The sequence below is a fragment of the Curcuma longa genome, chromosome 11, assembly GCF_044706935.1.
Source record: "Curcuma longa cultivar G26 ecotype Majalengka, Jawa Barat chromosome 11, ITB_CL_G26_1.1, whole genome shotgun sequence".
NCBI classification, from domain to species: Eukaryota; Viridiplantae; Streptophyta; class Magnoliopsida; order Zingiberales; family Zingiberaceae; genus Curcuma; species Curcuma longa.
This window is the reverse complement of record NC_133871.1, coordinates 3267623-3279715: the sequence shown is the minus strand read 5'-3', so window position 1 is coordinate 3279715 and position 12093 is coordinate 3267623. Positions and strand designations below refer to the sequence as shown.

The window sequence follows — 12093 nt, the reverse complement described above, 5'->3', positions numbered from 1 at the left end:
TTTTCACAGCACGAATTTTTTGATAAAATTATTTTTTAATGAGCAAATAAAGATTTTTTTATTAACTTTGCTGTAAACAAACACGAGTCTCATGGGCAAAGAAGTGAGAAGGATTAAAATGACTGAAATATCCTTTCGCCCGACAGTCTTTACCCACTGTATTTCAACATCCACGTACGCCTCGTTCCTCATGTGGCATGAGACATCAGAAGTGAGAAGGATTAAACTATGATTTAAATATTATTTATTTAAATATCTTTACCCATATATTTCTGATCCACCTATGACAAAATTATAGTCTTTTATGAAAAAAAAATGATATTTAACTATATTTAAATTTATTTATTTATTAATGTAAGAAATGAGTAAAAAGATCTTATTGAATTTATTTAAATATATTAATAATAATAATCTGATCAAGCTATGATCAAAATTATACCTTTTAGAAGCTATGGCCATTTTAGTAATTATAATAGTAATTGTGATACTTATTATTATAACTACTATAATATTTTTGAAATAATTTTGATTAAATTTAAATAATTTTTATTAAATTAATTTAAAAATTAATATAATAATACTTTATATAAATTATAATTTTGATAAATTAGAATAATTTTATTCTATATCTATTATAATAATATTAAAATAAAAATATGGTAGGAGTTGTTTTACCTTTTTTTTAAAATAAATCGCGTAATTGAGTCAAAATGAACGAATCAGCGAGGACATTTTCGTAATTGATACAGTCGTCGTCCTCACGTCGTTGTCTGCAAGCGCGTGCCGACGTGGCGGAATCTACCGTTCTGCATGGCGTCCCATTTCGCACTCTGCGTTCCGTGGCTCTCCGGGGACCCACCAGGGATCACACCGACGGTGGTGATCAACCACCCACTCACACGCCGCCACGCGTCGCCTCGGAGTCCGTCCCACAATTTGCAGTTACAAGTACCCTCCCATCTCGTGATTCTCCCTCACTCATCACTTCCGCTGCAAGCCAGAAAGAGAAAGAGCGATCGAGCTCCGGCGGTGATTCTTCCTCCCATCTCTGCTTCTCTCTCTCTATCTCTCCTCCTTTGATCGAAGAGATCGCCGGTGAGTGAAGCTCTAACACTAGAGCATTTCGTTGTTTCTCTCTCTCTCTCTTTTTTTTTTTTTTTTTGAAATTTTGAGTCGTCTCATCCTCTCTCTCCGTCTTCCCCAGAAGAGATCGCCGGTGAGTGATGCTGATTTCTTCCTTCTCTCCTATTTAAACTTAGAGCATTTCTTTCGTAGTGTATATCTTCTGTTTGGTAATTAAGTTTCTGCCTCAATCAATGGAAGATTTCTGGAGGAAGAACTCGGGTTATAGCTAGTTTAGGTTTTTGAACTACATTTGTGGGATTAATGGTGCTTTCTTCCTGCTCTCGGATTTAAAACTAGATCTTTTCGTTCGTAGTTTTTCTTTTCTTTTTGGTTTCAATGGTAGATTTTTCGAGGAGAACTCGGATTCAAGCTCCTTCAGGTTTTTGAACTAAATTTGTGCGATTAATGATGCTTTCTTCCTCCTCTCCGATGTACAACTAGAGCATGCGCTTTTCTTTTCTTTCTGCTTTAATCGCGGAAAATTTCTTGAGTAAGAACTCGACTTCGAGCTACTTCGTTTTGAACTAAATCCGTGCAGCTCTAACTCTGTTTCCCTTCTTCCCTTGCAGCGCACCCTCTTCTGCTTAAAAAAAATGCAGCCGTTTCATCTTCTGCTTGGATTTATCTTTTGAATTGCTTTTTTATTCCGGCTAATTTTAGTCCCTTTTTTCATGTGTCTAGATCCCTTTTTGTTTTGCTACTTTCTTCTACCTAAAGCTAGAGCATTTTGTTGTTTTTCTCGTCTTTTTGTTAATTTTGTTAGGAAGAACTCGGATTTTAACTGCTTTATGTTGTTGAACTAAATCCAAACCCGTGCCATCAATGGCGCTTAGCTACCTTCAACTTCTTCTTGATGAGTTGGAAAATCTCTGTGGCTTCTAACATTTGCACTCAGTAAACACAGTTATGTTTCTCGAATGTACAATCGTTTCACTAAAACATCTTATCTTTTGAAATATGTTCCGCTAATTATAGTGCCATTGTTGTTCTAATGGTGTAGATCCCCATCTTTTTCCGTCAGTCTGAATCTAAACGGGGTTTATGATTCTAAAATAAAATATGTGAAGTTATTTACATAGTGCTAGTATCCTAAGCTGAATATAGCTTTCAGTACAAGGAACCTCTTTTTTGGAATTCTTTGGAAGGGTGATATTGAGATAACATGGTAGGGTTTTCTGTCTATTAGATTCTTATAATTCATTTGATTGCAGTGAGGTATCCCCATGGCCATGCCTTCTGTGACTGCATCACACTTCATTGCTAAAACCCCATGCTCCAGCTACAATGGAGCTAGTGATTTGGAGGGTTTGGCCTTCCAAATCAGAAGGATCCCTTATCTGAGTAACCATGCCAGTACTTTTGAAGGACTGAGATCGCGGAACCAAATGAATTCACGTCCAATGCAGTGTGCAAAGGCAACTACTAGGCAAGTGAGGAAGGGAATCCAACATGCTAGCCGAAGACCCTCTGTAATCTGTGCAAGTGGAATGAACTTGATCTTTGTTGCTGCTGAGGTGGCTCCGTGGAGTAAAACTGGAGGGCTTGGTGATGTTCTTGGAGGATTGCCACCAGCCATGGCGGTAATCCTTTTATGCTCTAACTCTGGACAATATAGCCATCTCCTTGCAACAGATTGATGAATGCTTTTTGTTTTTGTGCACAGGCAAAGGGACACAGGGTGATGACTATAGCACCGCGACATGACCAATACAAAGATGGATGGGATACGGCTGTCTTAGTCGAGGTATCATACTACCTTCTTCTACAAAGTTGGCTCTGTTTCTTGAATCTCCATGCTCAATTTTTGTCCCTGCATGCAGTTGAAAGTTGGTGATAGAATTGAAACTGTTCGCTTTTTCCACTGCTACAAAAGGGGAGTTGATCGGGTGTTTGTGGATCACCCTCTCTTCCTTGCGAAGGTTTTTTTGCATGACCATGCTTTTCTTGCTTGTTAATATTGCCAAGTTCTTTCAATGATTAAATAAAAGGGCACAAAGCTTACTGTAAATCTGCTTCCTTCCCAAAGGTTTGGGGAAAAACTGGAGGAAAGATATATGGTCCTGTCACAGGAACTGATTATGAAGACAACCAACTAAGGTTCTGTCTTCTGTGTCTGGTAAGTCTTCTTTGCCGATGTAAGAGCAAGCTTTCTCTACTATGTCCTTTACTAGCAATCAATTTGTGATTTCTCACTCTTAAAGCTCCTTTTTTCGGAATTATGAAGAACGAACAAATTCATTTCAATCCCAAATTTTATATGTTTTTTTTTTCTGAAATGCCTCCTAAAGATTTAAAATAGTCTAAATGTGCCTAGTAATTTTACCCTATAAACACTAGTGCCATTACTTCAATTAATGGAATGATGGTGAGGCGATCTGGTGGCATCATTTCCCTGGAACTAAATCTGGTTAGGGCATCATTTTCCCTGTGAGAAGATATAATTGCATGCATCATAAAAACTGGATGCTTTTGGTACAAAAAATAAAGATTTTTTTTTTTCAAATATACACTGATGGACATTCTTCCTTATCTCTATAAATGCATTAGGATGGCTATACAAATTTGGAAGCTCTATTTATTTGTATTGATGAGAATTGAAATCCCTTCAAACTCTGATATAAACTAAAAGGCAGAGTTAGCTTCGATGATATGTAACTAGCTACCAATCAGTAGCACAACCAGTGTGAATATGTACCGTATCAAAGAATGATCAGTTATTTTCTAGGGTTTATTAAATCCCATTCACTGATCATTATCTTTTATTTAGCAACACAGATTGGTTAATGGGCTCATGTATTTCATGTTTGAGAGACTATTCTGCATTTGGAAAATTTCTTGAATAAAGTTCAAACTTGTCGCTATTAAATTCTCACAAAGGTGTGGATTAACTCATCCAGGCAGCTCTGGAAGCTCCAAGGGTTCTGAATCTCAACAACAGCAAATATCATTCTGGACCATATGGTATTGCTAATAGAGCTTCTGAACTGATCATATCTATCAATTGTTTTTGTATGTTTGACCATCACTTGTTTCGTCCAGGTGAGGATGTTGTATTCATTGCTAACGATTGGCATACTGCTCTATTACCTTGCTATTTAAAGACCATGTATCAAGCCCATGGAATATACAAAAATGCTAAAGTAAGTTGCCCTGAAACTCTGAACTTGATCTTGCTTTACAAGGCCTTGTTAATGATATATAAGCAACTGATTTCTTGGCGATCATTTCACTGGCTTTCAGGTTGCTTTCTGCATTCATAATATTGCGTATCAGGGACGGTTTGCCTTTGAAGATTTTTCACGTCTCGATCTCCCTGATACATTCAAGTCTTCTTTTGATTTCATCGATGGGTATGCTCCTTGATCTTGTACCATTGCTTACTTATCTAAAATCGTAAGTTAACCATCGGGTTTCAATTTCTTTCCCAACTGGAAATTTAATATGATATCCATGCTTTGCAGCTATGAAAAACCAATAAAAGGAAGGAAAATCAACTGGATGAAGGCGGGAATTATAGAATCAGATCGTGTATTGACTGTGAGCCCATACTATGCCCAGGAACTCGTCTCAGGGATCGATAAGGGTGTCGAGTTGGACAATATACTGCGCTTGAAAACCATCTGTGGCATCATAAATGGAATGGACACCAACGAGTGGAATCCCTCAACAGACAAATACATAACAGCAAATTACGACGCAACCACTGTGAGCACCTTCAGCGACTGCTTTTCACCATAGTTTTAACTTGCACATGAAGCTCACAAAGATATTTCAGGTAATGGAGGCAAAGCCACTCAACAAGGAAGCTTTGCAAGCTGAGGTTGGACTACCCGTCAACAGTAAAATCCCTGTGATAGCTTTCATTGGAAGACTAGAAGAACAAAAGGGTTCAGACATTCTAGCTGAAGCAATTCCAAAGTTCATCGATCAGGATGTTCAAGTGATAGTTCTCGTAAGAAACATCTCTTTGCTTCACTCTCTACTTGCATACACAATCACACATCATTATACTAATCGCGAAAGATCACAGGGTACTGGTAAAAAGAAGTTAGAGCGCCAACTTGCATTGCTCGAGGACAAGTTCCCAGACAAATTCAGAGCTCATATGAAGTTCAATATTCCTTTGGCTCATGGAATCATGGCGGGTGCTGATATCCTTGTTATTCCCAGTAGGTTCGAACCATGTGGTCTCATTCAGCTCCAGGGCATGAGATACGGAACCGTATGTTGCCTCTTCTTTTTTCACTATTAGTTTTCAGTAAAATATAAGAAGGGGAACCTTGATGCAACGATAAAGTTGCTATCTCCCATTATCCTGGGCTTTGACTCTGAAACTGATACAGCCTTGCATGTGCACCACGACTGGTGGACTCGTCAACACTGTCAAAGATGGCATCACAGGTTTCCACATGGGTCCCTTCAGTGTGGAGGTATTAAGCACTTGCTCCACAACATGTATCGATACATCAGCATGATTCCTAATGAAGTCTGTGATCTTGTTTCAGTGCGACATTGCCGACGAGGCCGACGTGCTAAAGATTGTGGAAACAGTGAAGAGAGCCCTTATGGTTTATGGAACGCCTGCTTTCGAGGAGATGATACAGACCTGCATGGCTCAAGATTTCTCCTGGAAGGTGCGTCTTAAATCGTCTTACAGTTCTATCTTGTTGCCTGCCTCTGATGATTCTTACTCTTTTAACTTCTCCTTTGGCAGGGGCCAGCAAAGGAATGGGAGAAGTTCTTGCTGAGCCTTGGGCTTGAGGGTAGTGAAGCTGGAATTGAAGGCGAGGAAGTAGCTCCTCTCGCCAAGGAAAACGTGGCCACTCCATGAAACTGATCGAGTTGTGTTCCTCATGACTGCATTTTCACAATAAATGGTTTGTTAAATAGTAGAGATATCATCTATCACTGCAACGTGTTGTAAATTAGTTCTTGTAAAATAAGCAGTGTAATCTAACTCTAAGGCCGTTTGTTGGCGTAATGCAGATGTTATCTGTTCTAATTTAAATTTTGAGAAAAAGAATAAGAGATAGTGAATTTTATTAAAGATTAGTTAAGAAATAAAAATATTTAAAAAATTAAAATTTATATACTTAAAAGACTAGTAAATACTTGAGTTATACTATATAAAATCATAATAAAAACACACAAAATGAGTTTAGTAGGGTTATAAATGAGTCAAATTTTTTATGCTGTTTAAATTTATTTAGTAAGGTAGTCAAGTTTAGTTTTAATAAAAAACTATTGAAATGATTGTTTAAGTTTAATTTTATTTATTTTTTATGAGTTTGAAATATTTTAAAGTAGATTCAATCAATGTTAAATCATTTTGACTATAAATATTTAATAATTTTGAACATGTTGAAGTAAGTGTAGTTAAAATTATTACGTGCTACGATAGAAGTATTTTCAGATTATGAGATTTCCTTTTGATGAAAAAAATAAATAAAAGACACCTTTTTTTATTTTCCCCCTAATTTATTAAAAATGAATAATTTATTATAGGAAAATTCTGATTTTTTTAAAAATTTATGTAGTATGTAATGATGAAATAATAATTGGAAATGTCCAATTCAACCAAAGGTAAAATGAACGTTAGGCTTTTCTCGAGCACGTCCGTGACATGCGGGTCACGTGGCACATAGAGCGCGGATGAACCTTCGACTTCTCGAAGAAGAAGAAGAGCTTCATCTCCAGCTTCGAAGAGAGAGAGAGAGAGAGAGCATCCATGGCCCCGCAGCTGCGGGGTAACTCTTCCGCCGCCCGTCGAGGTCGTCTCCGCCTCTCCGCCCTCCCGTTCTCCTCCCGCTTAATCTTCCTCGCCCTCTGCTCCATCGTCCTCCTCCTCCTCGTCTGCCTCCACATGGTACGCTCCTGACTCTCGCTCCTCGTTTCTCATTAGCTTCGGTTCGACGGGCGTTCTCACAAGCACTAACCCTGCGCAGGCAGCGGAAGACATGGCGTCGAACACCAAGACCCTGGCCGGCCACAACCTCGATCCCACGCCGTGGCACCCTTTCCCCCAGATCAAGAAGCGCCTGCGGCCCCTCACCGTCCTCCGCTGCCTCGTTCTCTCCTGCCCTCACTTCCCGCCGATCCTCCCCGAGCCGAGGCCGAACCCGAATTCTCCACCGCCGCGGTCGTGCCCTAACTTTTTCCAGGCGATCCACCGCGACCTGGACCCGTGGCGGTCGACCCGCATTTCGGCCGCGCTGGTGGCCGAGGCCGGGAAGCGCGCGGCGATGCGGGTGGTGATCTTGGAGGGGAGACGCCTATTCGTGGATCTCTACTACGCGTGCGTGCAGAGCAGGGCCTTGGTCACCATTTGGGGCCTGCTGCAGCTCCTGCGGAGGTACCCTGGAATGGTGCCCGACGTCGACCTCATGTTCGATTGCATGGACCGGCCGACCCTCCACCGGTTCGAGTTCCGTCCCGGCGATGGGAGCCCTAATGGTAGCAGTTTACCCATTCCGCCACCGCTCTTCCGCTACTGCACCACCGAAGATCATTTCGACATCCCATTCCCGGACTGGTCCTTCTGGGGTTGGTATGATATTTGCATTCTCCAATTCACTGCTTCATTTCAATTCAGAAACAAATATATGATTGATTAATTAATTAGAACTGCTCGATATTGAATCACCATATGAAAGATTGATCTTATCAATGTTCAAATATAAATTTGGAAGCATTTTTGAAGGGTTCTCCTTATCATATGACACATTTGTTGTCAATTGTTTTGCCGAACCTGGATCTTTCAATTAGAAACCATGTGTTTATTAGAGAGCCTATAAATATTGCTCTTGAATCTTGATCCTGATAGAAAATAACCAAAAGCATGAAAAGAAGAGTATATTAAACATTGTCCTTCCTAACACAAAAGGATTGGACTATCAACTTTAAATGTGCTAACTTGATTACAGTGAGAAATTTTGTTTACATTGGTGAGTTGAGATTGGAGATTAAGCAGAGTATTGATTTTGCTGACAGGTCCTCCTCAATCCTGATGATAGTCTCTTTCCATTGAACTAGATGATATCCTTGAAAGTAATTATTAGTAATAAGTATTAGCAACAAATAGACTTCTTCTTTTTTGATAATCCATGTGTCTAGGCTTTGCCCAACTAATCCTAGAGGTAGATGGTCTTTTCTCCTGATTCGCTTACCGAGTAAATCTGAAGCATAATTTATGCACACTCAGAGGTTGATCTCCAAATATATTTAGCCATCAATCCTAGGATGTCAAGATAAAATATATTTAGAAAGAGTGAGAGAATGGTTGACATGCAGCAATGTAAGAACATGTCTGTCTTTTTACTCACTTGGCATGTTCTATGTTGCCTTGGTTCATTAATAACTTTTTGAAAGCTCGCAGGATTAAATTTGTTCTAGTGAAACTTCATTAAATGTGTTTGTGGTCAGTGCAAATGCAATGCAATATGCTTGAAGTTTTCTAAAGGGTAGCCTCATAAGCAGGAAGCTTGAAATAATTACTTGCTATAACTAAGTCATCTTAGGTTGTAGCCAAACTCATTGATTTGAACTGACTTTGTCTTTGATCATTGAATCAAGTTTTCGGAAGAAGTGTGTTTCTCAATTGTTGTGCTAGCCTTCTTTTATCCAAACTCATTGATTTGAACTCACTTTGTCTTTGTTCATTGAATCAATCAAGTTTTTGGAATAAATGGGTTCCTCAATTGTTGTGGTATCCTTTTCTTTCATTCCTTATGCCTAATTAAGCAAACAGAAACACACTAGCTTCTTCTCAGAAATCGAATGAGTTTCAAGTTAAAGCTGTATATATACAAACACAATAACAACACACATTTCCTATCACTTATATGCAGATAGAAGGCGTTAAATAGTTTCTCTAATACATTTGTTTGTACTCTTTTGTTTAATTCCTCCAAATATGTTTATGATGTTTGTAGAATATTTCACTTGTCATTTCAATAAGACTCTACAATTACCTTGTGAATTCATCTTAATTGCAACTAGTTATGTCAAAAATTTCATGTTCATCGGAATCAATTTGCTAAATAAATGAGATCATTACTTCTGAATTATGTAGAAAGCCAACAGTATCAAAATTTTGGTGTACAAAGACAGTTCTGAAAAAGAAAACTGGAAAGAAATGTTTCGAGTGCAGCTTTGTTTTGGACTGCCAAGAGAAAACATTTCATGCCGATTATATTCAAGCATGCAATGTTATTGCAGGCCTGAGATCAACATCAGATCATGGAATGAAGAATTCCAAAGCATCAAGCTTGGTTCACAAAATGTAAAGTGGAGTAAAAAGGACAAAACTGCATACTGGAAAGGCAACCCTTTTGTTGACTCACCCATACGAGAGGCACTTCTGAGTTGCAACGACTCCGATAAATGGGGAGCTCAAATCTTGTGTCAAGTATCAAATTTTAACCTTCACTTAATTTGAAGCATGATTTAACTTGTCCTGTAAATTCATGCACTTATTTTGAAATGCAGGACTGGGTAGAAGAGTCCAAATCTGGGTTTCAGAAATCTAGTCTCTCAAGCCAATGCGATTACCGGTACAGTAGCTTTGAAATGCCATTAAGATATAACAACTATATTTGGTATATGATTTTACTTTTTAATTTCAGATATAAGATATATGCAGAGGGTTTTGCATGGTCAGTGAGTTTGAAATACATTCTAGCATGTGGATCCCTTGTACTGATCATCGATCCACAGTATGAAGACTTCTTTACCCGTGGTCTTGTTCCAAAAGAAAATTTCTGGCCCATCAGTCCCGCCGAGCTCTGCCAGTCAATAAAGCTCGCTGTCGATTGGGGGAATTCGAATCCCTCTGAGGTATTGTTGTCTACTTCTCCAGTAACTCTTTGTTGTCCTTATGATTCTCCAGTAGTTCTTCTCCTCCATTTTGCCAGAGCATCATTGGCTTCTGGTGCAATAGCATAAAGTTCCTTCTGTTACTTAATTTTGATGTATATATATTTCCAATTAGAGCAATTCCCACATAAAATCACTGAAAAAAATCAAATTTTATGTGGAAATTTTATGGGTTAGGCAATTTAAGGAAGGTGGATGTTTTCGATTTTAAGTCGAGAGTGAAAAAAGGAGGGAGAATCGACTGGAACAATAAGTGTGATATTACTTTTATTTCAATAAATTCTCTTCCAAAGAGTTTTAGGGAATGAAACAAGAACATAATTAACAGTAGCAATGAGGAAGATAATTGTTTGATGAACAGGCGGAGGCCATAGGAAAGAGGGGGCAGTCATTCATGGAGGAGTTGGAAATGGATCGAGTCTATGATTATATGTATCACCTTCTCATGGAGTACTCTAAATTGCAAGACTTCAAACCCGTTCCTCCTCCGTCAGCTCAAGAGGTGTGTGCGGACTCAATCCTTTGCCTCGCAGACGAGAAGCAGAGACAGTTCCTAGAAACAAGTTATGCATCACCTTCAGCTTCTATGCCTTGCGCTCTTCCTCCGCCTGGTAACAACCGTCGAACTTAATATGAAGAATTCTCTAACTTCACATGTACATGAGAAAGTTCGATATTAGGATTTTCGAATTCATTCGACAGCCAGAGAATTCAGTTAGTTGCTTTGATTATTTTCATTTCTTTAAATATTCATCTCAACCTGCGTATTGTAGGTTGTGTTTGGCTCATCTTTTGTAAACCATGCTACCCTGTCTTCGACATGGAACAATTTTTCATGGGAGAACTCATCATAAATTGTATTAGTAAAAGAAGAAAATGAATAAATGTCTACCATATGTAGGTGCCATGTGTGTCTACACAGTTGGTCCCATGACGAGGAGGTCAATCGAGAAATTATAGTTGATCACGATAGAGGAGGATATTGCTCGGTTTCATCGAAATTTGAATTCTTGTCCTCTTTTACAAATTTGTTTCGTCATAACCAACTCAGTTATGTCCCGAGAGCGAGAAATTCGGCTTCACAGTACTTGGGATGGTGGAAATTTGGATTTGTAAATTCATGTGTTCATTAGGTAAACAGAAAAAAGAACAATAATTCATCCTGTTTATACAAAGTAAATATAGAAAAAAAATCAACATAACAATCTTTTTATAATTTTTATTTCTGTCCAGGCCTAAATACAAGTGTTTAACGAGCTGACGAGCTGAGAGACTTTGGGCCTCTTATGCTGCCAAATTAGTACCGTTGTATATATTAATTTCGTCTAATCGTAAAGAAAATGTATATATTAATTAAGTCTCAAATATTATATATTTTTTTGAAAAAAATTGAAAAATGAGTAGGTGAGCATGCACGAATCTCACGCTAATGGATGTTTTATCAAGAACAAAATCATTTTACAGATCTATCGCTGCATTTTACTAAGAAATAAGTAAAATGCAGTATGTTTTATGGGGAAAAAAAGATACCTTTTTTATTGGAATAGTAATTTTTTATTTATTATAAAAATAATGATTTATGAAAATATTAATTTATTTTTAAAAATATCTTTATTTAATCAATATTAGTGTAGCAGTTATAAATCATAATTATTATTATATATAAATATTTAAATTCTGATGAATATTAATAATATTAAATTATAATAGTTATACATTATAATGGTTATCATATGGATATTTTATCTTTCTTCTATAAAAATTTGTCACCTTAGCGGTCTCACATGATGGATATTTGTCTCACATGATGGATATTTTATCTTTGATCTTTAAGTAATGAATCATAATTTATGATGTAGATATTTTATTATTGATTAATATTATATTATAAAAATTATAAGATTATAGTTATTATATATTTGTAATAGTTATGAATTTGTAGTAAATAAAAAATATCTTTTATAAGAAATAAAAAATATCTTAGTAATTTTTTTTACCATTTTAGTGAAAGTTACACGTGTGTTTTTAGAATAATGTATCTTTAGGATTTTTATCAAAACTATTTCCAGATGGTATAATTTTAATCAAAGTTAT

At 37.4% G+C, this 12093-nt stretch overlaps 1 protein-coding gene and 1 pseudogene across 2 annotated transcripts; both read left to right on the top strand.

Moving 5' to 3' along the window:
- Window positions 1–978: 978 nt before the first annotated feature.
- LOC141839022 (granule-bound starch synthase 1, chloroplastic/amyloplastic-like) lies at window positions 979–6133 on the top strand. Of its 2 annotated transcripts, none has more exons than XM_074726669.1 (14): window positions 979–1095; window positions 2337–2705; window positions 2789–2869; window positions 2946–3044; window positions 3152–3241; window positions 4023–4086; window positions 4165–4265; window positions 4366–4475; window positions 4587–4830; window positions 4901–5077; window positions 5156–5347; window positions 5469–5555; window positions 5631–5759; window positions 5840–6133. In XM_074726669.1, the coding sequence occupies exons 2-14, from the start codon at window positions 2349–2351 to the stop codon at window positions 5954–5956; spliced, it is 1848 nt and encodes a 615-aa protein (XP_074582770.1). In that variant the 5' UTR covers window positions 979–1095; window positions 2337–2348; the 3' UTR covers window positions 5957–6133. The 2 variants fall into 2 exon arrangements, with proteins under 2 accessions (XP_074582770.1, XP_074582771.1); XM_074726670.1 differs by lacking the exon at window positions 979–1095 and adding an exon at window positions 1196–1216.
- Window positions 6134–6777: 644 nt separating this feature from the next.
- LOC141841642 (uncharacterized) lies at window positions 6778–10828 on the top strand (annotated as a pseudogene).
- The last annotated feature ends 1265 nt before the right edge of the window (window positions 10829–12093 follow it).

Bases quoted from the DNA above. Each gene is read 5' to 3' on its own strand.
- LOC141839022 (XM_074726669.1), top strand. From the start codon at position 2,349: ATGGCCATGCCTTCTGTGACTGCATCACACTTCATTGCTAAAACCCCA. The intron at 5,078-5,155 runs GTAAGAAACATC...GAAAGATCACAG, and splicing joins ATGTTCAAGTGATAGTTCTC to GGTACTGGTAAAAAGAAGTT. The intron at 5,556-5,630 runs GTATTAAGCACT...ATCTTGTTTCAG, and splicing joins TGGGTCCCTTCAGTGTGGAG to TGCGACATTGCCGACGAGGC.